This window comes from Fimicolochytrium jonesii (assembly GCF_025526975.1).
Source record: "Fimicolochytrium jonesii strain JEL569 chromosome Unknown EV422scaffold_8, whole genome shotgun sequence".
NCBI lineage: Eukaryota > Fungi > Chytridiomycota > Chytridiomycetes > Spizellomycetales > Powellomycetaceae > Fimicolochytrium > Fimicolochytrium jonesii.
Window position 1 is genome coordinate 60834 of NW_026515675.1, and position 25995 is coordinate 86828.

The 25995-nt window shown below is 52.5% G+C and overlaps 7 protein-coding genes and 2 pseudogenes across 9 annotated transcripts; 4 read left to right on the forward strand and 5 right to left on the reverse strand.

Annotated features, from left to right (window-relative positions):
- Positions 1-3461: 3461 nt before the first annotated feature.
- EV422DRAFT_t67 lies at positions 3462-3533 on the reverse strand (annotated as a pseudogene). The gene has a single exon. The product of its transcript is annotated as a tRNA-OTHER (tRNA).
- A 229-nt stretch (positions 3534-3762) lies between these two features.
- EV422DRAFT_t63 lies at positions 3763-3832 on the forward strand (annotated as a pseudogene). The gene has a single exon. The product of its transcript is annotated as a tRNA-OTHER (tRNA).
- Positions 3833-9915: 6083 nt separating this feature from the next.
- EV422DRAFT_525159 (uncharacterized protein) lies at positions 9916-11313 on the forward strand. The gene has a single exon (XM_053070031.1). It carries the CDS (start codon positions 10364-10366, stop codon positions 11081-11083), a length of 720 nt encoding a protein of 239 aa, XP_052926377.1. The 5' UTR covers positions 9916-10363; the 3' UTR covers positions 11084-11313.
- Positions 11314-11477: 164 nt separating this feature from the next.
- On the reverse strand, positions 11478-15002 carry EV422DRAFT_525162 (uncharacterized protein). The gene is made up of 9 exons (XM_053070032.1): positions 14982-15002; positions 14853-14907; positions 14724-14791; positions 12979-14659; positions 12811-12916; positions 12546-12738; positions 12420-12485; positions 12297-12313; positions 11478-12232 (listed from the first exon to the last, which is right to left on the reverse strand). The coding sequence occupies exons 3-9, from the start codon at positions 14788-14790 to the stop codon at positions 11687-11689; spliced, it is 2676 nt and encodes an 891-aa protein (XP_052926378.1). The 5' UTR covers position 14791; positions 14853-14907; positions 14982-15002; the 3' UTR covers positions 11478-11686.
- Positions 15003-15076: 74 nt separating this feature from the next.
- EV422DRAFT_411261 (uncharacterized protein) lies at positions 15077-17318 on the reverse strand. Its single transcript, XM_053067038.1, has 5 exons — positions 16347-17318; positions 15976-16283; positions 15734-15897; positions 15495-15640; positions 15077-15429 (listed from the first exon to the last, which is right to left on the reverse strand). The coding sequence occupies exons 1-5, from the start codon at positions 17139-17141 to the stop codon at positions 15343-15345; spliced, it is 1500 nt and encodes a 499-aa protein (XP_052926379.1). The 5' UTR covers positions 17142-17318; the 3' UTR covers positions 15077-15342.
- EV422DRAFT_619151 (uncharacterized protein) lies at positions 17299-19287 on the forward strand. Its single transcript, XM_053074058.1, has 3 exons — positions 17299-17366; positions 17444-17776; positions 18306-19287. Exons 1-3 carry the CDS (start codon positions 17317-17319, stop codon positions 18850-18852), a joined length of 930 nt encoding a protein of 309 aa, XP_052926380.1. The 5' UTR covers positions 17299-17316; the 3' UTR covers positions 18853-19287.
- A 227-nt stretch (positions 19288-19514) lies between these two features.
- On the reverse strand, positions 19515-21023 carry EV422DRAFT_411330 (uncharacterized protein). The gene has a single exon (XM_053067039.1). It carries the CDS (start codon positions 20849-20851, stop codon positions 19880-19882), a length of 972 nt encoding a protein of 323 aa, XP_052926381.1. The 5' UTR covers positions 20852-21023; the 3' UTR covers positions 19515-19879.
- Positions 21024-21042: 19 nt separating this feature from the next.
- On the reverse strand, positions 21043-22262 carry EV422DRAFT_525169 (uncharacterized protein). The gene is made up of 4 exons (XM_053070033.1): positions 22041-22262; positions 21854-21904; positions 21596-21697; positions 21043-21518 (listed from the first exon to the last, which is right to left on the reverse strand). Exons 1-4 carry the CDS (start codon positions 22215-22217, stop codon positions 21357-21359), a joined length of 492 nt encoding a protein of 163 aa, XP_052926382.1. The 5' UTR covers positions 22218-22262; the 3' UTR covers positions 21043-21356.
- Positions 22263-22359: 97 nt separating this feature from the next.
- Positions 22360-25616, forward strand: EV422DRAFT_525173 (uncharacterized protein). Its single transcript, XM_053070034.1, has 7 exons — positions 22360-23066; positions 23160-23626; positions 23704-23875; positions 23983-24064; positions 24129-24416; positions 24523-24809; positions 24869-25616. Exons 1-7 carry the CDS (start codon positions 22595-22597, stop codon positions 25507-25509), a joined length of 2409 nt encoding a protein of 802 aa, XP_052926383.1. The 5' UTR covers positions 22360-22594; the 3' UTR covers positions 25510-25616.
- The last annotated feature ends 379 nt before the right edge of the window (positions 25617-25995 follow it).

The following is a 25995-nucleotide window of genomic DNA, read 5'->3' on the forward strand; positions in this document are numbered from 1 at the left end:
GGTCTGATTGTTGGGGTAGCGCCTGGGTTGGAGGGCAAACATGAGCCGGATCTGGTTGAGGAACCCACGGAATTTGCTTCGGGTGCCATCAAATTTGTCTGGGAGACTGATTTTGGGTTCGGGGGCGTGGGTGGCAGGGGCAGTGGTCTGGGTTTGCGCTAGTTCGGCTTGTAGGGTGGTATTCTGTGCTCGAAGTTCGTCAATCGCATTGCACATGGCTTGCCAGGCTTCGGCCGTGAGGGGAAGGGCGTCGGACATGGTGATTTGGCGTGGAGGCACAGCGGCTGGGGGTTGTTGAGCAGATCAAACTGTTAAGAATGGGCGGAGCCGACGGAAATAGAGGCGACTTGTGGTGCAGGTTGTTGACAGGTAATGGTATTCAGACCGAAACGAGAACTAGAACAAGACTAGGAAGAACTGGTGTTGATCTGCTGGGGGATCAGGAAGTGGGGAGCCCAGGGGAGGCGGCTATTTATGCTTTTCTGGGAAGGCTGGGGAAGCGTGGGGAAGCAGAAGGGTACGGAATGAGAGGGAAGCCAAGAGAAGCGCCAAGGGTGGGGGAAGCATAGAAACAGAAGACTGGGGATGGGGTGGCTACGCTGAGGCTGTGGGCGGGTACGTGGGGAAGTATGAAGAAGGGTTTGTAAGCGCCAAGTATTGGGAGGTGTGGCGACGTGTGGCTGCGTGGAGAAATGAAGGCAGTGGCAGGTGTGGGGTAGCGCGGCTGCGTGCGGCTGCGAGGTTTGGCAGATGTCAGGTTTTGACAGGGAATTGACATTGACTGACTGTTGGGATGCTGTCATGAGGTAAGCGCATGGTATGGACGCGTCGTCCATAACACGATGGGCGTGTCGGTCTGTCGGGAAGAGACGTGAGCTGTCAGTCACCCCACGGGAACCACCCATGACATGCGGTTCCTTACAGTGTCATCACAGAGCAGGAGGATGCAGGGCCGGCATATAACGTGCTGGCACGCCGAGAGGAACATCTTACGGGGGCGGTACGTGTTGCAGTTCCAACACGTAGGCCGGGCCGGTGGAGCCGGGGGCTCCGGGGTACTGTCCGAGTGCTCCTCGGGGGTGTCCTGAGATAGAATTGGTCAAACCACGTAAGTTCGGTCAATTGGGCAACCTCCGTGAACTCACCACTCGCTGTCGCTTGAGAGCCTTCTTCAGGCTGTCCCCTGTGGTGGGGCCCTTGCCTACTTTCTTCTTGCCCGATGACGGGCCGGCGGCAGTGGGCTTGGCAGGAGGAACTACGCTGGCCATAGTGAAGAGGGGAACGGCGACGCGGAGAGGTTACGAGATTGGGAGCAAGAAATGTAAGTCCGGGGACTGGCGGGAAGGTGCCGAGGAGACTACTGCCTTCCTTTTATATGCCGCAGGGACAAGGACCATAGCGCCCCACGACCAGCTGCGGCCGAATCATCTTTACCTCATATCGGCGTAGATTTGATTGCCATCGTGGTGGCCACCGGTGATGCCAGCCGCTCCAGTAGAGCCATGCGCACTCCTCATGGCCGACACCTGTGTCAGCTCCACATCAAGTAACAGCGGGGAGCGACTGGCAGGTACGGTCGGTGTCGGAGTGACACTTGGCTCTAAGGGGGGTGTAATGAGGTGCTGCAGGTGTCACCTTAGTGCGGGGAAGCGCGTAGGGCATGAGATCACGTGTAGCATAGATTATATTGGGGTTCTACGCTCTGGGGTGACTCCCGAAGGGAAGAAAAGCCTTCGGGCGGCGCCCCGGGAGGTAGAAACTCTAGAATTCTTTCAATACATCGAGCGGAGACAGAGCTAGCCTCTGGCAACGGACCTAGCATTATTGCACGCTCGCTCAGTCGCCAGTGAACAGCACTCGCACTCATTATTGGACTAGCCCTATCCAGGCAAATGTGCCATATATGACTTCTGTGTCGCCGGCACCCCATGCGCCTCCTCAGCGCGCTATGGCCTACTCCGTCCCGTACGCTTATAAAGCCCCGGAACGGCATCCTTACTTTCAACCTCGTTCTCAAAGCCCTCCTTTCAATGAAATTCCTCATGAAAGTGCATCTGTGAGATCTGTTACTCCCGTAACACCCCCTACGGCCGGCAAATCAGCTTCCAAAGTCTTCATCATCACTACCCTTAGTAAACTCGGCTCTACAACGGCGATCCCAATGTTACCAAGCTTCAAGGGTTCCTTGATCACATCGACGTAATTATGAAGTACGAGATGATTTCGCCTTCCGAATGCGTAGACTTCGTCGTCAACGCGCTCACTGGACCAGCTCTCCAGTGGTGGAAAAGCCTTCCTGAAAACGAGCGCTTCTCCATAATTTCCTGGCACAATATTCAAGACGTCTATGGACTGCCCCCGCGACTCGGATTACGCTCCGCAATGTTGAGGCGCTTCATTCCCCGGAATCATCTGCCGCAAGTTCTTCACAGACTGCGCGCTCTGAAGCCCAAGTCAATTAACCATCAAGGTTTAACCGAATTTGTCGCCCAGTTCAACCTTTTGGCTGGATAACTCCCCAGGCTCCCGGAATACGTGCTCTGTGCCGATTTCCTTCAAGCCCTTCCTAAGAATCTTAGTACCCTGATCACTGCTCAGGCTCAGTACGATGATAGACTTAGTCCTTCTCAAGAAGCCGCGATTCGTATAGCCGCCGAGCACAACGAGAAGACCCCGAGTATGCCTCAGTCGGGGGCATCCGCTGCCCACGTTACTTCCACTCTACCTCAGAAGAAGAAGAACAAATCCAAGACTGGCGGCTCCAGAGGCACCCCCTCTACCCAATCCTCATCTTCTGACGCAACCAAGAAGCCTCCCCAATGCAAATACTGCAATAGGGACGGCCACAAGTCGGAAAACTGCTTTACTTACAAAGCTGTCAAGGATATCATGGACAAGAACGCGAAAAACAAGGCACCCGCTGCAGCCTCCATGGCTTATGCCATGCATGTTCAAGTTCAACCAGCCAACCACGACGTCTGCCTCTTCAAGGCGAACGTGGATTCCGGTTGTACGGATCATATGACCGCCTATATCAAGGATCTAGATCCATCTTCTATTCAAGGCTACCAACGCCTTATTGGACTCGCGGATTCGACTACCATTACCTCTCAAAAGAAGGGTACCGTACTTATCCAACCTACGTCCGGCGGCGAAGTTCTCGCTCTTTGCGACGTTCTATTGGTTCCCAGTCTTGCCCAGCCGCTTATATCTGTTGCTAAATGCATTGATAACGGCGTTACCGTCTCCTTTCACCCCACCGACGTCGTTACGTTCAACACCGACCGACATTTACTCGCGATGGGAATGCGCGAAGGCAACGCGTACTACCACCTCTCCGGGGCTCATAACCCTGAGGCCCCAAGATCGAAACTTGGTGGTGCTACCATGTCAAGGGAATCGTCCCGATCGCTCAGAACGCCCCGGAGAGGTGGTACAGTCACAGAAAGAAGAGAAGAATGTTTTTGGGGAAGGTAGGAATGGAACCCACGCCACCTGGGTGAGAGCCAGGTGCCTTAACCACTAAGCCAAAATGTGTCGGGCCGATTCCCTTGACATGGTAGCACCACAAGTCCTTCTCGGGACCATACATATACTGCGATACCAACGACCCGGTCCTAGGTACCCCACAGCGGACCAGAGACCCGGGCTGGTACTCCAACTAAAATAGGACCGATCCACTGGTCCATGATACCGATACACTGGTACATATATCCGAGAGGCTGGTACACTCAAGGGGAGGTGTAACGGGAACACACACAATTTGGCTTAGTGGTTAAGACACCTGGCTCTCACCCAGGTGGCGTGGGTTTGATTCCTACCTTCCCCAAAAACATTTTTCTCTTCTTTCTGTGACTGTACCACCTCTCCGGGGCGTTCCGAGCGATTGGGACGATTCCCTTGACATATTTCAACTGCCGTCAGCTTCGTCGCACGTCAAGTCTCAGCTCCAACCCAAGCCGACTGGAATGATGTACTTTGCATCATGCGCTACCTTAAAGGTACCCGCACCTTCAAGCTTACCTACAAGTCCGGTCATTCAGATCAAGCTGGACTTCGCGTCTATACAGACGCATCCTACGCAGACGATGTCAACGACCGCAAGTCTACCGCGGGCAACGCCAGCTTCTTCAACGGCCAGCTTATCTACTGGAAAAGCACCAAGCAGAAGTGCGTAGCTCTCAGCTCCACAGAAGCTGAGTATATTGCCGCATCCCTCAGTTACAACAAGGTCATCTGGCTCCGCTCAATCATCGCGGAGGTCTTCGGCGACGAATACGGCAACATCAAGAACCCTACGCCACTCCACATCGGCATTCAGAGCGCCCGCGAGATTCTCAACTCCACGGCTATTACTCAACGCTCCAAAGACATCGACATACGCTACCACAAGCTACGTGACGGCGTGGCAAAGAAAGACGGCGTACTCCTCGACACCGCGACGCAGGAACAGCTGGCTGTATACTTCACAAAGCCCTTTCCTCCCAAGACACATACAAAATTTATTCAAGCAATTCAAGGAGGACGTGTCGATAGCAATAGACAGCCGGCGACGACTACGTCCGAATGAGACATACGGAACACCCATACCGGGACGGCTTCTGGGCACTATATACAACTTCAGCACCTTACCCCGCCACCGTGATAGCCGCCGCTGCCCCGGCACCGGGGGCTCCACCGGCTCCGGCTCCGCCTCCACCAGGTGGACCCCCTGGACCACCTCCCCCGCCTCCTCCGTCACGGTCTCCATCCTCACTCAAAGACGAATCATCCATGTGCTTTCGCAAGTACTGGAGTCGCTTCATCATCTTGTCTCCCTCCCGTCTCTTGGCCGCATCACTGCGGCGCTTCGTCTCTTTCATCTTTTCTTTCGATATGCCGCCTTTTGCCTTATATTGCGACCCCGAGACTGCCTTACATCCAAGGTAGTCTGCCTCCTGTAACGTCAGAGGAAACGTAGACGATTCTGGGCCCTTCTGAGAGGGCTGAGAGCAGTGTATTGTAGTGAAGAAAAAAGCAAGGAGCTCTTGGCAGCGGCCGCTCGACTGACAGCTTTATATATGGGCTGCCAGTGGGGCTTGCGTGGCTTCAGTGAGGCTTGGCGCCTTATGTAACGTATCACCGAGAGCTCGGGTGGCCAGCCCGGGTCTCGGATCCAGTAGAAGTAAAGAGATATAATATGAAATACAAGTGAAGATGAGATATCCCCAACACCTCCTCCATCAATGCTTCGAACAACCCCTTCTTTTGCTTCGATCGATCCAGCTTCGCCTTCGTAAACGCCAGGTGCTTCGCAAGGTTCTCATGGTTATCCTTGCAGTACCTCAACGTCGATACCTCCGTTGCCAATCAAAGAGCTTCTCTAACTTGGGCTTTCAACATCGAAGAGTCGCTTGCGGACGCTGCGGACGATGCGCGCGTAGAGCGCGTAGTCGGACGTGAGGGTCCCGGAGGAGGTGCAGCTGGAGGGGCTGCGGGCGCTCCCGTCTTACGGGCCGTTTGCTTCTTCTTGCCGTCGCCACTCTTCTTGCCACTCCCGCCGTTCTTGCCTCCGTTTGCCATTGTCTCGCGTATCGTGTGGTAGTCTGGGATACGGTAGTTGAGTATGGGGAACGTTGGTCCTACCTCTCTGGGGCAACTGACAGCTGTCTCTTGTTTTATACTCGCGGCGTTTCCCTCTTCTTTCATTTTACTCTTTCATTTCTTTCATTTTTAGTCATAGCTATTCATCCCCCCGACCGCCCGCTTTTCGCGTACGGCCGCACCATTGTACTCATTGTTTAGATTTATCTTTCACTTAGATAGACTCGTGAGTTTGAGTGGGGGTGTTGGAGGTATCATCCTCCCGAGTCCCCGGTTAGGGTTCCCGTAGTTTATTTCCTCACGTGACTCCCCTCCCACTTACGCCACGCTTCCGCGTACGGGACTTCACTCTTTCCTTCCCTTCGGACCTCGCGTCCTCTTTACACTTAAGACTTTTCTATATAAGACAATACATACTTCACAGTACAGCATTGCACACTACATAGAGTTCGCTCAGTCATCTGCTTCCTCTGCCGACTACTGCTAAGTTCACCGAGAGCTCGGGTGGCCAGCCCGGGTCTCGGATCCAGTAGAAGTAAAGAGATATAATATGAAATACAAGTGAAGATGAGATATCCCCAACACCTCCTCCATCAATGCTTCGAACAACCCCTTCTTTTGCTTCGATCGATCCAGCTTCGCCTTTGTAAACGCCAGGTGCTTCGCAAGGTTCTCATGGTTATCCTTGCGGTACCTCAACGTCGATACCTCCGTTGCCAATCAAAGAGCTTCTCTAACTCGGGCTTTCAACATCGAAGAGTCGCTTGCGGACGCTGCGGACGATGCGCGCGTAGAGCGTGTAGTCGGACGTGAGGGTCCCGGAGGAGGTGCAGCTGGAGGGGCTGCGGGCGCTCCCGTCTTACGGGCCGTTTGCTTCTTCTTGCCGTCGCCACTCTTCTTGCCACTCCCGCCGTTCTTGCCTCCGTTTGCCATTGTCTCGCGTATCGTGTGGTAGTCTGGGATACGGTAGTTGAGTATGGGGAACGTTGGTCCTACCTCTCTGGGGCAACTGACAGCTGTCTCTTGTTTTATACTCGCGGCGTTTCCCTCTTCTTTCATTTTACTCTTTCATTTCTTTCATTTTTAGTCATAGCTATTCATCCCCCCGACCGCCCGCTTTTCGCGTACGGCCACACCATTGTACTCATTGTTTAGATTTATCTTTCACTTAGATAGACTCGTGAGTTTGAGTGGGGGTGTTGGAGGTATCATCCTCCCGAGTCCCCGGTTAGGGTTCCCGTAGTTTATTTCCTCACGTGACTCCCCTCCCACTTACGCCACGCTTCCGCGTACGGGACTTCACTCTTTCCTTCCCTTCGGACCTCGCGTCCTCTTTACACTTAAGACTTTTCTATATAAGACAATACATACTTCACAGTACAGCATTGCACACTACATAGAGTTCGCTCAGTCATCTGCTTCCTCTGCCGACTACTGCTAAGTTCACCGAGAGCTCGGGTGGCCAGCCCTGGTCTCGGATCAAGTAGAAGTAAAGAGATATAATATGAAATACAAGTGAAATGAGATATCCCCGACAAACACTGCCATGCCCCACGGGCTCTGCGTGTTGAACCCAACAACACTCGAGCATGAGAGTAACCTTCTCATTCAGCTCTTTGAGTTCGGCTTCGCTCATATGCCGTAAAGGATTAAAGACTGGTTTCGTACCAGGCTCCAGCTTGATATGGAAATCATCCTCTCCTCTATTGGACGGCAACTCTGCGTGCTCGACAAACAAACCATCCACGTGCTTCTCTAACGTTGGATATAGAAGGTGATCCAATGGCACGCCCAAGTCAACCTTCTGTCCTGTAGCTTCGCACATCTGAACCTCTGGCTCTGGTTCGGCGCGATTGCGCTCATCTGCGGGGACATAAGCTGGTGACGCATTCACTGCAGCTTCTATGTCCATAGCGTACGCTATGTAACACTTCCCATACACCTTTTTTCGAAATAAGCGAGTGAACTTCTGATAAGTTACAACCCCTGCACTCGGGTCTTCTCGTTCAGGCATCGCCGCCTTGAATCGTTTACACTTCTTTCTGGTGTCAAAGGACCGCAGATCAGCCGCATTACAAGACGATTGGGATTCCCATTTCCCTGTCTGGTCTGGCAATCAGGGTATGTTCAACTTCATCCGCACGGAATCCCACGGCAGCTATGGGTAGTAACAAGGCTGGCCACGGCAATGGCGGTGGCAATGGCGGTGGCAATGGCGATGGCAATGGTGGCAACGGCGGTGAGAGGGTGTGGAAGAACCAGTGAAGAAGACCTCTGCAGCTACGGGTAGTAACAAGGCTGGCCACGGCTCTAATAGTAGAAGGCTGGTCCAGAAGGCTCTAAGTCCGCGGTGAAGGCTCTAAGTCCGCGGGTAAAGGCTCTAAGTCCGCTGGTGAAGGCTCCAAGTCCAGCTCCAGAAGGGTAGGAACGGGCCATAGACGCATTACAGTTTTGATTTTCAGTCAAGGACTGCTTGCTAATGGGACCTAGGCCCCAGTCCCATAACACGGCGCGATTATATCTGCAATATAATATGAAATACAAGTGAATGTGAGATATCCCCAACAGAATCTGAGGGAGGTACATCATCCGCCAAGCCTCCTTGAAGCCACGCAAGCCCCACTGGCAGCCCATATATAAAGCTGTCAGTCGAGCGGCCGCTGCAAATGACTTCCTACTTTTTTCTTCACCTGAATACACTGTTTTCAGCCCTCTCGGAAGACCCCATTATCGTCCAAGTTTCCTCTGACGTTACAGTTCGGGAACGCTTCCTGCCCGAGACCGTAACCCGCGGAACTCCTGATAATATTCTTGGCTCAAGGCGACAGAAATGGCTGCTTGCATTTAGAAATGAGCTCTCAGCTTGTGAGGTTGGTCGGATTTACGGGGCTCGACGTTCTTCCGCTTGATCCCATCACCGTTTTACTTTACGCCGGGGCTCGACCTAACTGTACAACAATGATAATCCCAGTGCTTTCCAAGGCTCTTTCATCGCTGGTTTCGTGCTGGTCTATAGACCGCCCACATTTTTGGTGAAGCTTGATGTCGAAAGACATTCTTGGCTGAGCACTGACAAGCGCAAAGGAGTTGAATCAAAACTAGTTGGACTTTGCATTGAAAGCTGTCATCCCGCATGATGCCAGCGTGACAGCAACCACAGTCTCACACAACATTCGGCGTGATGGCCCTCAGTCGTGGAATGGACACTTTGTGGGAACCGTGCGAGATCACAAACAGGGAGCCGCTATGGCTACACAGGCACATTGGGCAGGCATTTCTCATTCTGTTCATCAGCGGACTCTCAGGTTGTAACTAGCTTCAAGGGTAGCGGTAAGTCCGCAGGGTGGGCCTATTCCCACTCCTTTTCTGATGCGGGCACAACCCATATTCCAGCCACCAATCACAAAATGATTGGCTCTGTACGAGTAGGACTGTATTTTTATAACCATATCTATTTGCATCACAAACCCACTGTAATCCCAAAGGATGGCTGGTGGATGGTGATGATGGCATGGTTTTCCACACCAACGATTGGTCACATTTGGAGTGTAGTCTCTGAGGAACTAGATGATGGTCTGATCTACGATTCTTGATTTTCTCCGATGACGTAGTCATCCAAACACAGTTTCGATTACATGACTATCGTAAGGTTCATCTAGCACCAGCGGGTTGCTTACATTTTCAACTGAATCATCCCCCCCCCCCCCCCAGACATGATGTCCTGGGAAAGACCCTGCCAAAAACGCGTAGGAAGGTTCTATTACCTCGCGTTTGGCGAACCTGGATGAATAGCGGCAAGCAAAGAGCGCATATGAACGGCCGTCATGGCATGGCACAGGTCCGGCGACGGGTAGGCTTAAATCACACGCCGATTTATGTGTCCCAAACGTATCCAGAAACCGGTCCGGCGAACGAGCAAAGCAAGGTGCCGCAAAGGCTTGCGTGCACAGCGAGAGAAGCGACTGCTCCAGGCCAGTGAGAGTTGAAGGCGGTATCCTTGCGTATGTGCTGTCAATAAATGCACGTTACCCCGGAGCACTCGCTCGCTGTGAGATCTCTAACAAACCTAGGCGATGCCTTAATTGGATCTAATGACGGGCAGCGCCTCATATGGGTCCCAACAGGCAACGTATGGGAAATTACGTATGGGCCTAGCTAGACGACTGGTGGCACCGAGTCCCAGAGTTTTCGGGACTGACACCGTTTCGCCTTATGTACTGTCGAAAACAAGGGACGCGGATGTTGCATAAGCAAAGCCAGCCGAAACTCCGATCTGTGGACTCCAATATTGGAGAGAGTACGAGAATCGACAGCGCGTTACGCGCTCGTTTCCGGGCCCAAATGACACCCCGACGGGCCCTCTATGGTCCATAAGTTCAAATTGCTCCGAGGGGATTATACAACACAGTTACCATTCGCCAAGCAACCTTAAACCCTTCTGATGATCGGACAGCGGCCGAGAACTGTCAACTGGGAAGGACCCGAGTCAGTTAGTGAGAGTTGCGTATTTCCCGTGCCGTGGCCCGCCGAGAGCCCTCCTGGCCCGGCTCTGCCACAGTCTCACATAGAACGCTCAACATCCAGGCGACGAGTATAAAACAGCAGCCTCGACTGTCGTCCCCTTCAATTCTCGCTTTCGCACTTCCTCCGAATCCGTCAATAACTGCACCACTACGCTCCGCTTCCTCGAGACTTCAGGTCAATCTTGCACCGCTGCACGCTCCACGCTGTTCATCAACGCATATTATCAAGTCGTCAAACCACTTCGAAACGATTCATCATGTTCAGCGAAATCTCTCGAGCCAACATCCTGGCGGCGGCGGTCTTGGCGTCCACGCTCGGCTCTTCGCTTGGCGCCGACGTTCTCAACGTAGGCACATACACACTGGTTGGCGGCTTCAACGGCGCCGCAACCGTCCCCAGTTGCGATAACGCTTGTCTCAAGGAAATCGGTGTCGCTGGCAAGGATTCCAAGTACAACATCCAAGGCACCAACAGCAACTGTGAATGCAAGGCGATTACCGTGACGGTCGCAGCAAACGGCGCGATCTCAGCCAGTTCCGGTCCTATCAGCAAGGACGGTGGTTCTTGGGGCGTCTCCGGCCAGTTCTCAGCCGGCAGTAAAAGCACCCCCTCGGTGGTCGCTAGCGTGTCTTCTAGCACCTCCAAAGCCCCCAACAATTCTGCGGGCACTACCGCGACCAGCAACGTGACCGTCTCCGCAAGTGCGACCTCCAGCTCTACGTCAAGCTCAACTACGGGCAGCCCGGCAGCCGGCGCGGGCGGGCGCCGTGACTTGTTCGCTCGCGCAGACCAACCCGTTTACGACACGATCGTCCTGCAGCTCACCGACTCGGCCAACAAAGTCTCCAACGCAACGTACGTGAAGACCAGCGTGAGCACCACGATTGCAGCTCCGACTTCTTCGGCACGCAGCCTGGCTGTTTCCTTCGCGCTCCTATCGGCTGGTATCGTCGCGGGTCTGGTTGGAATATTTTGAGCATGCATCGATCGTTTTCTGAATTGTCATGGTTTCATTCGGTCTGTCCCCATCATTTACACTGCCTGGGTCCTTACAAGCTATATTTGTTCACCCTTCCACCCTTGTATCCAATTGGAATGCTTTGACTTATCCCCTATAACCCCTCCCCTATAATTGTTACGTTGTATTCGAGGTCCGTATGCGCCGTTGGGTCTTTGTAAAACTTTAATCCAAAACGTTCAAACCTAGCTTCCTCGCAACTGAGTGGAACGTTCTTCGGAGTTCTGATGGTGCCCGTCCAATACACTTCCGGCTCTTCTACGGGTTTCGCATCCTGGCCCTGTCGTACTTCCACTGTTACCCGTCTCGCTGCATGTGAGGCCCATATGCGCGCGTGTGGCCGGATGTGTGACTGGATAGGAGGAACACCTAAGCGACATCTATTACCCAATATACAGCGCGGGTCATATGGTATGGTATGCCTCAGGAAGAAGATGGTATATACAATTTCAGGCAAGATGCCGGAACTTGGGCGAATCGCTGGATATGTACAATATGGTCTTCGTTGAGGCCATGCTATTATAAGCGCATGAACACTTGCGTGTTTGGGAATTGGGGTTTTTAATTTTCATCCTCGCCCTGCTCAAATGTCGGATAGATTTTGGCAAGAGTGGCACCGCCACGTTTGCCTGTATTATTTGTACCGAGCAACTTGTGGCCACTTATTGGTGCGTCCGTTTGCTTCGAGTTGACGACACTATCGCCGATACCATTACCGATCCGCGCTTCATCACTGCCAATGCCAGTTTTCGGTCGTTCCGTCGCAGAGAGCCGTTGATTCGCAGCTGTGGTGGCAAGGCCATGACGCCGCGTCGTCGTGGCTGACCTGCTCCGAGAGGTGTACCCGTTTACGGCACTGGATGTCCCGGATGACGCCCCACCTCCGCTCGTAAGCCCACCGCTGGTACCGGCATTTGGCTGCTCGTAATCGAAATCGTTTGCGCCGCTGACGATACGCTCATCAGCCGCCTGGAGCACATAACTTCGCAGCGATGGTGGCAGACTCATTTGCTTTTGGGGTATAAAGCGGAATCCATGATAATCCTTCACGCACGTGTACGTCACGTTGGTGATGCTCACTTCTCCCACTGGACATCGCTCTTGTGTCTAGAAGAAGCAAATGATTAGGGAATGTGAGTTGAAGAATATTAGCACTCGCGCCGATGTTTACCTTCTCCGCCAGTATCACTTTGAGAAGAGACCGACAATCGACAATGGATGATAATGAACATCGTGAGATATCACCCCTAAGCGATCACCCGTTTCCATCGGTAGACGGACTCTGTGTAATTACCTGTATCTCCCATGACATCGTAGCGAAAGTTTTTAGGGCCACCCATAATAGCCCCATGCGCCGGACCTGACATCAAAAGAGTTAGCCGCTTGAGGCGATATACATTCAGGCACTCCTTGTCCGTACCTGTATGTATTCCGATCCTCATCTTCAGTGGCTGTTTGATCAGCTGCAATACTATCTGGCTCTGGTTAAGCTGATTGTCCAGATATGCTTGCATTTGGAGCGCAACCAAACAGATCGACAGCGCTCCTATCTTGGGATCTGCGCTGTTTGTCAGAGTTGAGCATGCGACGTATGCATCACCGATAGTTGTGATCTGTGGGAATGGTGGAAGTGCAGTGTATAAGTCTCTGGTTGGTTCCTCAGTTCGGCCAAGCATGGGACCCACCTTTTCGACTTGGTATTCCTCAGTTAAATGGTCAAAGAATGTGAATAGTGTGTTCAGCACTTTCACGATGGTAAGCGGCTCCAAATTGCTCGACATTGAGGTAAACCTATCCTCGTACCTGGCGCGTCAGCACTGCTCCTCATCCAAAGGAAATACTGCATAACATACCCCGCAATGTCCATATGTAAGACGGTGACAAGTTCTAGCTCCTCATATGCGATGGTGGTTGGATCCTCCAGAAGCTTCATGATAACAGCCTGCGGTAAGATGCTGTGCAGAACTCCAGCGCTTTTATCGATTTCTTGGAGCACAATCTCCGATTGGGTTTCCAGAATGAGATCGAGTAGATAATCCAGGCGAGCTCGTTTTTCCAGCAAGTAGAAAACTACTATCCAGATGCTCGAGCTGAGTAATACACACAAGGATTCCTGCCATTGTGCGTCGTTCAGCACAAGCTGGACGATCACAAGAGTTGATCCACCAATAACAGCGGCGAAGAGTCTCGAGGTGTATACCACTCCTTCGATGCGCATACAGAAGAAGATTGCAAGCTGGGGAATAACGCAGCCGCAAAGGAAGGGGTATCGGTACAGCTGCGTCCATGGTAATGTGACGCACAGACATGTGAGAAAGAATGTCGTTACAGCGATTACGAACAGTATGCGGCGCGGCCCGTATGCTCGCGATGGTGGGCTATCGTCCGATGCGGCGAACAGGCTTACTCCGGTAACAAGAAGCTGAAGTCCAACGCTCGCCATTCCACAGCCTAAAAGTAAATAGTATGCGTCTTTGTCATCCAACAGATCGCCCCCTCTGGCAACGACATGGTATATTCCGAGGAAGTAGAACAGTATTTCTCCGAGCAGCGCAATTGCGCCGGCTTTTGTGAACGCTCCATTTGTTGCCGCGGTGAAGTCACCTCGATACCTCCTTTCGATGACCGCATGGCGAAAACGCACCCAGAACGGCTCGATCTCCGCAGTCAGCACCTTCAAATAACTCGTTCCGGCGGCGGCGTCGATGTCAATTTGTAAACCCATTCGTTTGACCACATCTAACAGAACTTCTTTGGCATCTGGATCTTTCATTGATCCATCCCCTCGCTGGTGCCGTTGCAGTGCTGCGGCGCTATTACCGCTATCCCCAGGTTGCGCCCATGTTTTGGGGTCACCTATGTTGATCGCAGACGCTCCCCCCTGGGCGGCAGAAGATGTGGCCGGCACCCCGCCATAGGAGATGAACTCCCTATCGACGTGCGTCACGCCTGCCTTTACGGTGTTCTGTATCGTGAGTGGGCTTCCCATAGCTGCAACATCAATGGCCCGCTTGGCGGGCATTTGTGTGTCCATCGCTCCAAGACCCGATAACGGTACGGCAGCCGAACCGCTCAGGTATTTGAGAAGGTTGACACCCATGCCTACACCAGCTTTTTGCTCCCCGATACCGAGCGTATTGAGCGCTGTGGCGCTCACGTATTGGTCGATGTGCTTTCCGGAGATTGCAGGGATGCTCCGCACACGATCCAAATGCGTTATAGAGTTCCCTACGGCACTCTCCATTAGCCGCGCTGTCGGTGGCTCCGCGGCTCGGAACTGCGATTTTCGGCGGGTAACAGCCGTCTTTTCCGGAAGTCCGTCCGGACCATAAGTCGACATTGCGGTTTGTGCAAATGTTGGCCCCACGGTGGTTGGATTCGCTCGTACTCCGAAACTCAAAGGGCTCGGCTCATCCACCCATTTTCGATACAGGCCATCAGCTTCCTCGGTGTCAATGGCGTCGCCAATGGAGTAGATTGGGACCACCCCTTTCCCTTTTACAGCTCGGGTTCCAAGGGAGACCGTTTGAAAGTCTGTATGGCCAGATTTTCCGCATAAGCACATGAACTGTTATATATTGCAAACATCTTGACTCACATTGGTGTGCCTTCTGTTGCGTTGCTTCCGTGACAATGATCTGATTCTCCTGTGCAAGCGATCCCATTCTATTCCAAGGCGCTTCCATTAGCTATGAACAAAGCAACATTTCCACGAAAATGTGAGTACCTGCTGGCTAGACGATTCGAGAGAGGTGCACATATTCGAGTAATGGGGGAAATGTAAGTGTTGAGAACTCCATATGCCCGGAAGCTACTGATGCGTACCGGTGTTCACAACATCCCCGTATATCTAGGTGTTGGCAGGAAAGGTTAGCAAAAGCATTGGTAGCCGCGAACAAAAACTTGCTTGCATCACAAACCTCGTAGACAAACTTTTTCCGGCCCACAATCCCGGCTACCAAAGGACCTGTTATGCAAAATGTTCGGAAACAACGATCAGCCGCGAACGGAAAAAGATCTGTTCCTTCCAAGAAATGAATGACGCACCGGTTGCTATACCAAACTCTATGTTCAATTTTATTGGTACTTGATCGTCTCCTATACTGTAGATTTGCTCCTCGCTGAAGTAGTCCCTGAGTTGAACGGCCATGTCGACCATCTATTGTAAGAGGAAAAGATTGGCAAGTGTGATGCCGAACAGGATCTTCTTTTGGCTGTCAATTGAAAGTTATCAAGCGCACCTGCACGGTATGGGTCGTACTTCCACCAAGTCCTCCGACAAAGAGAATTTTCGTGGAGATAGTCTGAAAGTCGGATGATAATACATTAGGGTTACCTTCAAATATGCGTATTTCGAACCGTCCCTCACCTTGATCTTTGTCAAGTCGCTGTACTCTTCGATGGCTTCGTCCATGTACTGGAAAATGCCGTTGAGGAGGGTAAGGGCTTCCTTCGTGGAGCCGAGAGTAGACGCCACTTCCTTGAAGTTTTTCAAGTCCCCAAACATAACCGTGGCTATTGCAAAGAAAGTAATGGTCATGAGATGGGTGGATTCAGGCTCCTTGAACCGGCGTCACTCTCCAAGAGGCGGATTGCCGGACAGCATACCGTCAGGAATGCGGGTCGCAATCAGATCGAAGTTCGTCGCCCCAACCTCCCGCAACGTAGTAACGATCGTTTTTGGTAGGGAAAGAGAAAGCAGGTAGTCCGTCTTCATGCGCTCCACTCTCATTTGTGCCAATCGCTCTTCTACCACTCGATACTTTATGTAACTAAGAAAAAGAGGATGAGAGTTATCGGTCTTCACTCAACATGCAGCGAGGAGACAAGAATCATAGGCTGACTCTCACCTTATGCGCCGCTGTTTATCTCCGTCCAAGATTAATCCCCGCGATATTATGATGGTCACCAGCAACGGCACTGCGTATATCACCGATGGAACATAGACATCGGAATCTTTCGCAAGCACCAGAGCAAACTTCGTCGAGCAGACTATCGCCACGAACAACAATCCAGCCACGCCTTGTCGATAAGTTGCTGCAAAGCCGCTCGAAATGGCATAGTAGCATATGGGGACGGTGGAAAGTGGTCCAACAGGATCTTCTGGGTTTTCGGACAGAAAAAAGTCCCACGATGCCGCCAGCCCCACGGCAAATACCTGAAGGGAATGCGTTGATGTACTCAGTGACATTTCCCCAGGCACCACTTTTGGGTTATTTACCTCCAAGATTGTCAACACATATCGCCATGTTGTGGAGCGTAAACACAGGGAGATGTAAATCTTTCCCCGTTTCCATAGACAGGCCGTAAGAAGGAAACTCCATAAAAGCGCTTGAACTACCCATACAGTGATGTATGCCGGTCCAAATCGATGTGGCGTCAGCCCTTCGGTCGGCGGGTTAGCTCTTGGTGGCAACCACCCCGAATACGTTGGGAAAAGGATAACTCCATACTGCAGGAGCTGCAGAGCCGCCAGCAATCGTAGATGTACAATTCGATTGGGCAGTAGATGTGTCCGAAAAAAGTCTTCCTCGGCTCGCGGGTTTTTGAATTGGAATGAGATCGGGTGCATGAACTTGCCAACATCCTCATCACCGAAGCCATCCCCGAAATCTTCTTCATCAAAGAAGTGGTCTTCATCTTCGCCCTTCTCCTCATCGACAAGATGACGTCCCGTAGGGTCTGGCGCAAGGTACGCTTCATCCCCATACTCTCGTGTGGCTATCGGGGCCTTACCCGACGTTTCCCCGAGGGATCCGTTCGACCTCGCCTGTCCATGCAGTCCTCCTTTCCCCAGCCCCTCGTTATATTTTGAATGTTCACTGCTCGTTGAGTGCACAGATTGTCTGCTTGAAGATGCTCCGCGGTCTGGGGCCTCCGATTTTTGACGTTGAATCCGTGGAGGCGGTGGAATATCGTACGTTTCAGTCAGCGACTTGATGAGCCGTCTCCACCAACGCGTAAGAGAGGGACGCCAGCGGACACTCGGCAGGGAATCTGGGGCGTCTGGCGGCATCGTCTATGTCCGTTCGATTTCTAGTGTTAAAGTAAATGGTTCTAACACTGACAGACAATAAGTTGGGGGGCTCGAGAGCTCATCGACATGCGCAAAATAGGGTGCGGAGATTGACAGATGCTTGTGGTGGACCTGTCTAGGATGGGTACTCAGTCCTATTTGAATAATCCCAAAAATGGGTCTTACATCCTGGAAACCCGTCTTGGAGAGGCACCGGCCGGGAATGTTCGCAACATTTCAAGAATGTAGATTGTTGAAGGAGTCCATAATTTCGACAGCGCGTCCTCATAGGATTCCGTCAGCGTGGAGAAGTGGCGCGCCTTACAAGCTGAGTTACCGAAGATCGAGGCGCATTACATCTACTTCCTCAATAAGCTTTCCCCTTACCTCTTGTCTCGCATCAAAAAGCGGGCAAAGGAACTACGCGTGCCCAGCATTTCACAAGCGGAATTTGGCAACCTCGTCGCAGACGACTCCTTTGCCAGCAATATCACCGCCACATGGGATGACTTTGCCAATAAATTCCACCGCGATAACGACACATCGAAACTCACATACGGAATCTGGTTCCCAGTCTCGAACACAACGGGCAAGCTGAAAAGGCAGATGGGTTCGCCTGTCATGGTGGAGTCTTTGTGAATGCGGACTACCGTGTGTATGTGGATTTTGATTTGTGCGACGGCGTAGTTGAGATCGTGTGGTGTGGGCCTGAGGATGCACACGCAACCACGTCGTCCGTCAGAGGCCAAGACTCGAATCGCCTTGGGACCTCCGTTCAAATCAATGAGAAGCTGGCAAAACGAGTCGAACGGTTGTTGCGGGAGGAGGGTGTCGTTGCTGCCGGGCGCGTCCTTGGGCTTGCTGAGTCTTTAGAACGATTGCAGTCTTTAGAACGATTGCAGACTTTAGAACGATCGCGTTGACCCATTTTGATTTGTATCGAATACCATAAACTCTACATATATAAAGAATGTGCGTTTTGAGAACGGTACGCCGGTCGTAGTTTTTTTAAACCTACAAGTCGTATATTTTACAGCAAAATCGGGCCTGGGGAACCGAGGACCTGAAAGCAGGACGCATCGGAAGCAGGAGCTCTTCGGCGAGTTCGACAACATGCAGGAAGTCGTCGCCTCCCTCCAGGCACTGAAATCCCTTCGACCCCAGAAGGTTTTTGGACCCCCCGGTACGCGCAGCGGTCAGCGGAACCGGAGCAATTCTTCTTCCTACGGCGATCGCAAATTATCAAACCAACGGGGAGGTTTCCGCGGCAGCACACGCAGCAGCGGATATCAAGGTCGTTCCCCCGGACAAGGCTATCGAGGCCGCGACGGCGGCCGCGGCGGGTCCCACAGTCATCAACGACACAATTCGCCCGATGCAAAACGCGAAAAACAGAAGAGGGATGCTCAATGGCGACGCCGGATATGCCGCATATACCGGATCCACCGAACCCAAGGCCATTTCCTCCTCGCACAATTACCATTCCCGAACGAGCCGCGCATCCTTCAATGGCGCGCGCAATGGACCCACTGGGTCAGCGGGCCGCACCTCAGCGAGGGATGGTGTTCAATTCCGCCCGCACAGGACGACTCCAGCACCCCAGCGCATCCCCATCCCCATCGCCATCCCCATCGCCATCCCCATCCCCATCCCCGATCGTGGTTGTCGCGCGCCGACCTCCTTTGGCTACTACCGCTCATACAACGAGTAAAGCAAAGCAACGCGACGGTACGGACGCAGTACGGCGTAGGGCGTCAAAACAAAATGGGCTCAATCCCCCCAACAAATGCGACGCTACACCGGCGAGTACCACCTCTCAACGACCGAGCGCGATCAACTACAACTCAAACTCGACGACTGTCTCGCGAAGGGGATCATCGAAGACTGTACCGACGAGATGCGCGCTCACGGCCCGAATCTCCCGCCCGGGGACATCACCTCACCGGTGTTCATGGTATACCAACCATCCCGCTCAAAATGGCGCCAGATTGTCGACTACACCGGCGTAAACGAGCAGAGCCCGACGGGGCACTTCAAAATGGAGCGGTATAGGGCGTAGTATCAGTTAGACCGCTCGATGCGGTATAGGGAGTAGTATCAGGCATAAACCTCGTGTATTTGCTTTTGGGTTTGGGGTGAGTGGATATATTGAAAATATTAAACCACCACAATTGCCGTGAGAGCATCTACAATGCGACTATCTATCGATCCTGTTCTCTGGGTGCAGTTCGCATTCGCACACGCTTCTCGGCATACAAGCGGAGTTTGCCATCTTCTCCTTGCTCGATGACGAACTTCCGGAACTTTGCTCCACCCGTTCCCTTTTCTGAGTCTTTTCGTTTGAGGGAGAAGGCTTCTATGAGCCTGTCATCCGGTTGATCCAAGACAAGGCGCACGGAAGCTACGCTAACTGGTCGCACCTCCCAGGGGAGTGATTGGGATGTGATGTCGAGGTCAATCACATCCATATTCTCCACTACATCCTCTAGCAAATTGGCGTAGAATCCTACTCTAAGATTGCGATGCCGCTGATGTGATCTGCGTCGGTTGGATGTGCCATCGGACTGGGACTCATTCCCAGCCTGGCGTGTCATGTGTGGAAGCCACGGGATGAGTGTGCAGGCGACAGACTCTACCGTCGTGCACACAAGTGCCCGAGAAGTTTGCGAGAGATGATCAAACTGAGGAGTTTGCGATAGAAAGGCCACCGAAAGCGGGAAGAGGTCGTTTGTTGTGCATCAATCCACGTGCATGCGGTAAAGGTTTCGCTTCGCCTTTGAAAAGATAGGTATGATTGACGTAGATGTGGATCGGATGCACCGTTTGGTGGGCAGATCTCCTAGCTGCTCACACATTGCCGTCCAGGTTGTGTTCTCTTCATCATCATTGTCAAAACAGAGGACACCAAACTTGCGGTGGCGTAGGGAGAGTGCGTAGATTCGACGGTTGGCTGAAAGAAGGTGCTGGATGGCATTCGACGTTTCTAAATGCGTCGGCTGCAGAGTTCCCAAGACCTGGTTTCGCTTCCATAGTGCCCCAATAAGAATTCTGTCGCTGACCATATCGCAGAACCCAAGTGCATGAATCTCCATGATCTGCCTGAAGACCTGGGTTTCCCCCTCTGAATTGGACGCGGATGGTTGGGTCTGCAGCAGCAGGACTAGAGGTTCCCAACCCGTCCGCGGGTTGCCTTCAATGTCCCCGTTGCCAATATCGCTGGAAGAGGTTTGTGCCGTGTTCGACTCGTGAAGTAGAGAGGCAATCTGGGGCGTTACAGACCCACATTCTCCTGATGTGAGAAGGGGGTAGGTTCTCGTCAACCGTTCGAGGATGTATGTCAACGCAACAAAGTGGGAGTTGGCCTGAGCAATCAGCTCTGCACCGACGTTGGCTGCTGCAGAAAACTCCTCTGCCGTAAGTTGTTCGTAGGTGTTCAGTGTACTGGTCTGGCTTGGCAACGTGGTGGCGTGAGTATGCTGAATTTGGAGAGTGACGCTGTGAACAATGGCATGAGGAGCTTCTCGTTTGCGTCGTTGCGAGCGGGTTGCTGACAGTTCACCGCTCGCGTGCTCTCCCACTTCAATGTTGGACATCTGTGTGTTGGTCTCCATGTCGATCGAGGACATGTGTCCGTGCAGTGTGGTGAAGTGCGGGTCTTGCGAGTGGACTTTGTATTTAATGTAGTTTCTGGCCGACAGAGTCCCTTTCATGCTCGTCGAGAGTGCCAGTTGTCCGTGGGCACTCCCGACTGCTGTTTGCTTCAAGTTGAGCTTTGGTTAGGGTTAGGTTGCCCAATGTGGTTCGCGAGCAAACGGCCGGAGCTAATATTGACAATCTGGAGAAAGGTAGTGGAAAACTGCGCCATTCTGCCACGGCGCCGAACGACAAGATCAAACAATTCCGTCAGGGAGCGTTGCCCCGAAAGACCCGAGTGACGTATTGTCGTTGGGTGGTAAGAAAATCCTATTCTGATATGTCGGCCACTTTACAAGCTCAAGACTGTGAGATCATCACTGCCTGAATCTACATCGTATAACAAGTCCGTGAAGGCAACGCACGGGAGGTGAAAAAACGAGCGCAAGCATGGCATTGAAAGTAGATCTGGCGATCATCCATGGATCGCAGCGATGTTCAAGATGAAACATGTACCAGAGATCCTTTAGTGTCAGGGTCTGTCCTTCCCACCCTGCATGGCAACCGCCGCGCATAGCGAGTTCAAAAACTCGTTGCGCCGCTTCCAGAAGCGGGTTGTCCTGGACACTTGGCAGCAAAGAAGTACACGTTGGCAATGATCGCAAGTAGGACGTCGGACGAGAACAGTACGAGAATGATTGTCTTGAACTTTGGGTCTAAATCTCCAGAGCGATACCAGAGTATCTGAAAGAGACAAATAGGTTGAGGCACAGGCAAACCGGACGGAGTATCACCAAGTAAAGTATCGAGCAAAGTCGCACCAGTTGGTAAGTGACGCCTGAGAATGCCAGAAGGACCAGCCCTAAGAAAATGTTGTTCCAGGATTGGCCGATTCCAGTCCATAATGAAAACAGGAACGTAAGCTGTGTGCGTGGAGAGAGGGATTTAGCACGCCCCAAGGGCTTCCTTGCTCTTAGAGCTCAAACAATCCGCGATCGCTGAGCGTGCGCGCACATTAGGATCGGATGACCCCCGTCCGGCCCTCGCTTCACACGGCTGAGAAACGACGGACGACTTACCGCGATGACGGCCCCCACGGACAGTCCTATAGTATTTTCAAGCAGCCTATCCTGGAAGCGACATAGGAGAGGATTAACGAGAGCGTGGATGCGCAAGTATGTTTCAGGTTATTGGTTATGACTTAGGGCTTTCAACAGTGTAGGCATTTTCCCACCGCCTTCCAAAACCAACAGAATTGGGCCTTACCCTATTTGAAGGATGTAAGAAGAGCGGCTCGTCCCCAGCGGGAGCACCCTCAAAGAGGGGAGCATCGTCGGCGAACGGGTTGCGGGCCATTAAGAGAGAGCGTAGCGGGAAGGGAGAGGGAGGAGTCTTGGCGATGACCTCGACCTTCGAAGTTTGACTGGCCGCGGACGTTGGCATCTTCGGACCAAACACGTCAGTCGTGCGGGAGCATAATAACTTGAGGGAGCATGCACGTGACTGAGATTAAACAGCTTGATTAGCGCGGCAAGCCCTGAATGCGCTCTGCGACATTAAGCGCGCCTAATAATAAGCAGCAGAACGCCATCATTGTCACTTGAAGAGGGTCGGAGAAGAGGGGGGGACGACGACGACGACCGGGGACAAAGCAAGGAACACAATCCATCACACTCTCGCCACAGTCAGCCCTCTGAGAACGAACCGAACGACCCCACCACACATCTCAATAAACGCTTTCCAGGCGCTCTGTTTGTTTTGCACCCTTTGGAACGACTCACTGGAAGTCCCAGGACCTGCATGTGTGATCACTAGTAGCGATGACTCCAAACACAATACCTGTACATATACAGAGCAACAGTAGCCTGCGACAAGCCAATCCTCCTACTCCAACGTCCGCGCCCACCGGTATTGTTGTTCACACCCCCAACGCTGCTGTCGTTGTCACGCCCGGGGCGAACTTCCAGGGGGGAAATGGAACACCCGCACGAGTGTCTAACGCAACCACATCTCAATCGTCGCCTGCAGCCCCTGCAAACGGAGCAACGACAAAGGCAGGCCATCCCGTGCCCGCTACGCGTCACGGCTCCCTGTATCCCACAATGGGCCGCAGCAAAAGCGGGGCAATGGTCGAGGCCTTGGTCGCTTCAGCAGCTCCTCAACCGTACAACATTGGTCCGAACGCCGCCCGTATCCTTGCTCTCCACCTCGGCGACGAGAGACCTGGTGATCGTTTGAGAGGTGAAAGCTTACAGGCCCAGAAAAATAGACTTTGGAGCGAACTTCTCAAAGGTACGTTTACATCTCAAATGATTAGGGTTTTGCCAACCCTAACCGGCAAGGTGTTTTTTTCTCATCCCTAACCCATCACTCTTGTTTTTGTAGATCCCACATATCCGCAATTTTATGAGCTTGCTTGGTCGCCGAATGACTTTGTGAGACAAGTCAAGCTCGTGCGGGCCCTAGAGCTGCTTGAGTTCGCCAACGCTCACCGGGATCCCCAACATGATCCCCCTTTCATGAGTCGACGGGAATGTTTGACACAAATGTTGAAGTTGTTTGAAAAAGATGTGGTTCCTGGGGATATGGCTCGGACCGCTGCCTTCAACGTTGTTTTGGTCGATATAATGCTGCAGGTAAGAACCAATCTAAGTAGTTCGCGTCCCTGCATTTGTCCCAAGTTAGCAATCCTTTCCCAACAGAGCTTCATTGCATTTGTCTCGTCGAACGGCCGCATATGGGACTCAGAGGATGTCGAACGTGAGCATATTCGCCTGTTCAAAACGCCCGAACGATACCCAAATGTCAACGAGACGGCGTTGGAGCTTAGGAAGCAAAGCGAAACCGCCTTTGTGAGTACTAAATGATGAGACGGCTCTTGGTAGGCGGTACAAACTACTATAACAGCAATCACTGAAACGACCCACAGATACTCAAACACAACCTCGAATCATTGCTGGAGGCACGCCCCTGGTCAGACTGTTACCTCAATATCACCAACTTTTTCAGAGCCCTGGCAATAAGGCTCGCCAAGGACGGCGATGATATTCCGTACATGGCAGCCAGTGCGGCAGGAATTTCGGCGTCGCCCAATCAGAAAGGTATGGACTTTCGTCGCTCGCGCGTAGTCGGCTGACACGGATGTGACAAATCCCTAACGCACATGGAAAAACCCTGTCTAATGCGCGACATGCACGCGTTTCCTCAGTGAGCACGACAGGAGCCAACGGTGATAGTCAAGATGGTGGAGATGAGGGCATTTTCTCTTACAATGCTTCCCCGACTCTGCTGTGAGTACACTCCGTTTTCGAAGTATCGTACGTCGCTGACTGACACGCTAATTCCTTCATGTAGTGGCGAACTGATGAACGAGTTGGAAGCCCGGGAAGCTGTCGTAGAAGACGGGCAAGGGGATCCCTCTTTGGGAGCTGTTGACGAAGTCGAGCAGCCGTCACAGGAATCAGTGAGCCAGAACACCCCAAAGGCAAAGACTACGCGCGCGTCTCGTCCTCGGAAAAGCGATGTTGGTGCTGCTCCCACGACGACGAGTTCCGGTGCGAAAAAGAAGAAAGTTACTCGCCGGGCAACGAGCACAGCTGCTGATGTCATTCACGGCCTCGACGTTGCCCAAGACAATTTACGGTGAGTGGAATATAGCCTAAAGAAATTAGGCCATGCAAGACGAAATGGATGATTCCGACCGGTATGCCACTTTGTCGCAGTTTACTAATGAACCGGTCCGATGTAGACGTGACGTTCCAGATCCCATCGATCGCATATACAACGAAGTCGATGCGGAATTCCCTAAGGAGGTGCCGCCGAAACGGACACGTACGCGAAAATCCACATCTGCGAAAAAAGGTCAAGGGGAAGATGTATCTCTTGAAAATGGTGAACAGGTCAGCACTCCCGCAAATGGCCGAGGACGGAAACGAAAGGCGAGGGCCAGTGAAGGGTTATCGCAAGACAACGCCGAAGATGGTGAAGGAAGCGACGTGAAGCGGCAGAAGATCGACTCTGCGAGGCAGCGACGAGGTATGCATTGAGGTGAAATACTCGATAGCTTTTTATCTAATGATTTTCTGTTCCACCAGCGGAGCGCATCAAACGCAAAGCCGAGGAGGAGCGTGACAAGCTACCAATTGGAGTTGCCCCTGACAATCTTCACATCGTCAATAGCATTCGTCGAAGCCGCGGGCTCAGCTTCGACCCGAACAACGCCGGTGCAGCTCAGGACGCCTCGTCTCCCATTTCTCCAGCGACTCCATCGGCCAGCGCGGTCCCTGCGAACCAAGCGCAACGGCGGGCGAAAGGTCAGCTGGAAATCACGGGGGGTAAGCTCACGGAGCCCAGAGGTTCTGGATCAAAGGAAAACACCCCGGTGCTCGGCCAAGATGCTGATGTCCACGACGAAAACGCAGGGACTGACTTACATGTACAACAACCAGCTGTCGACGTGAAGCCTGCGCCAGGCACACCTCAACAACGTAAACGACGACGATGGAGTGCAGAAGACGAGGCGGAGTTGGAACGGGGGTTGTTGAAGTTCAAGCATGCTCCGAGACGCTGGCGCCTCATACTTGACGAGGGCAAAGCGCGAGGTTGCTTTCTTGGGCGGAATAATGTAGATCTGAAAGACAAAGCTCGGCAGATGAAGGAGGCTCGTGCAAAGAGTGGAATTGGGTTGGGTGGGTTCGAGTTTGCGGTGGATCGTGGCACGCCCGGCAACATGTGAAACGTTCGTTTTGAAATGTTCGCTTCGGAGTGTATTTGCAAGCGGTTTGTAAATTTTTGATACCTGTGTCACATATACACAATATAAACACATCGCAATAGCTTCTCCTACTTGAGAAATCTATTGTCAACTATCTATCTACATCCCGCTAGCACACACTACATCACCATTCTGCAACGCGCCGAAGAAACGGTTAGTAGAGAGATATGAGCAACCTTCCCAAGCCCGAACGTGTAAGTTTTACCTCGAAAAACCATTCAACAATGCCTTTGAGGAAAGGGCCCCCGCGTTCCATGGTTTCCGAATCGCAGATCAAGCACACATGTCGTCTAGCTCTCGTTATAGCGACGTTCAATCGTCTTGACTCGGACAGGAACCCAACGTCGCCGTTATCATTCGAGCGAACTAGACTGAGAATTATTGCTTCCTTTTCTCGGCCTTGAAACCCATCAACGCTTCCCACTTCACATCCTCTGAATCGATCCT

What these genes read in the sequence shown, in the direction of transcription:
- EV422DRAFT_411330 (XM_053067039.1), bottom strand. Translation starts at nt 20,851, where the DNA reads ATGAAAGGGACTCTGTCGGCCAGAAACTACATTAAATACAAAGTCCAC.
- EV422DRAFT_525173 (XM_053070034.1), top strand. Translation starts at nt 22,595, where the DNA reads ATGACTCCAAACACAATACCTGTACATATACAGAGCAACAGTAGCCTG. An exon ending in GGCGTCGCCCAATCAGAAAG is followed by an intron (nt 23,876 to 23,982) that starts GTATGGACTTTC and finishes GCGTTTCCTCAG; the next exon opens with TGAGCACGACAGGAGCCAAC. An exon ending in GTTGCCCAAGACAATTTACG is followed by an intron (nt 24,417 to 24,522) that starts GTGAGTGGAATA and finishes GGTCCGATGTAG; the next exon opens with ACGTGACGTTCCAGATCCCA.
- EV422DRAFT_525159 (XM_053070031.1), top strand. Translation starts at nt 10,364, where the DNA reads ATGTTCAGCGAAATCTCTCGAGCCAACATCCTGGCGGCGGCGGTCTTG.
- EV422DRAFT_411261 (XM_053067038.1), bottom strand. Translation starts at nt 17,141, where the DNA reads ATGCCGCCAGACGCCCCAGATTCCCTGCCGAGTGTCCGCTGGCGTCCC. An exon ending in ATGTGTTGACAATCTTGGAG is followed by an intron (nt 16,284 to 16,346) that starts GTAAATAACCCA and finishes CATTCCCTTCAG; the next exon opens with GTATTTGCCGTGGGGCTGGC. An exon ending in TGCGACCCGCATTCCTGACG is followed by an intron (nt 15,641 to 15,733) that starts GTATGCTGTCCG and finishes TCTTTGCAATAG; the next exon opens with CCACGGTTATGTTTGGGGAC.
- EV422DRAFT_619151 (XM_053074058.1), top strand. Translation starts at nt 17,317, where the DNA reads ATGGGTCTTACATCCTGGAAACCCGTCTTGGAGAGGCACCGGCCGGGA. An exon ending in GAGAGGCACCGGCCGGGAAT is followed by an intron (nt 17,367 to 17,443) that starts GTTCGCAACATT and finishes GGATTCCGTCAG; the next exon opens with CGTGGAGAAGTGGCGCGCCT. An exon ending in CCTGTCATGGTGGAGTCTTT is followed by an intron (nt 17,777 to 18,305) that starts GTGAATGCGGAC and finishes CTTCGACCCCAG; the next exon opens with AAGGTTTTTGGACCCCCCGG.
- EV422DRAFT_525162 (XM_053070032.1), bottom strand. Translation starts at nt 14,790, where the DNA reads ATGGGATCGCTTGCACAGGAGAATCAGATCATTGTCACGGAAGCAACG. An exon ending in GCAACAGAAGGCACACCAAT is followed by an intron (nt 14,660 to 14,723) that starts GTGAGTCAAGAT and finishes CTGGCCATACAG; the next exon opens with ACTTTCAAACGGTCTCCCTT. An exon ending in TTACATATGGACATTGCGGG is followed by an intron (nt 12,917 to 12,978) that starts GTATGTTATGCA and finishes GTACGAGGATAG; the next exon opens with GTTTACCTCAATGTCGAGCA.
- EV422DRAFT_525169 (XM_053070033.1), bottom strand. Translation starts at nt 22,217, where the DNA reads ATGCCAACGTCCGCGGCCAGTCAAACTTCGAAGGTCGAGGTCATCGCC. An exon ending in TCTTACATCCTTCAAATAGG is followed by an intron (nt 21,905 to 22,040) that starts GTAAGGCCCAAT and finishes TGTCGCTTCCAG; the next exon opens with GATAGGCTGCTTGAAAATAC. An exon ending in CCGTGGGGGCCGTCATCGCG is followed by an intron (nt 21,698 to 21,853) that starts GTAAGTCGTCCG and finishes CCACGCACACAG; the next exon opens with CTTACGTTCCTGTTTTCATT.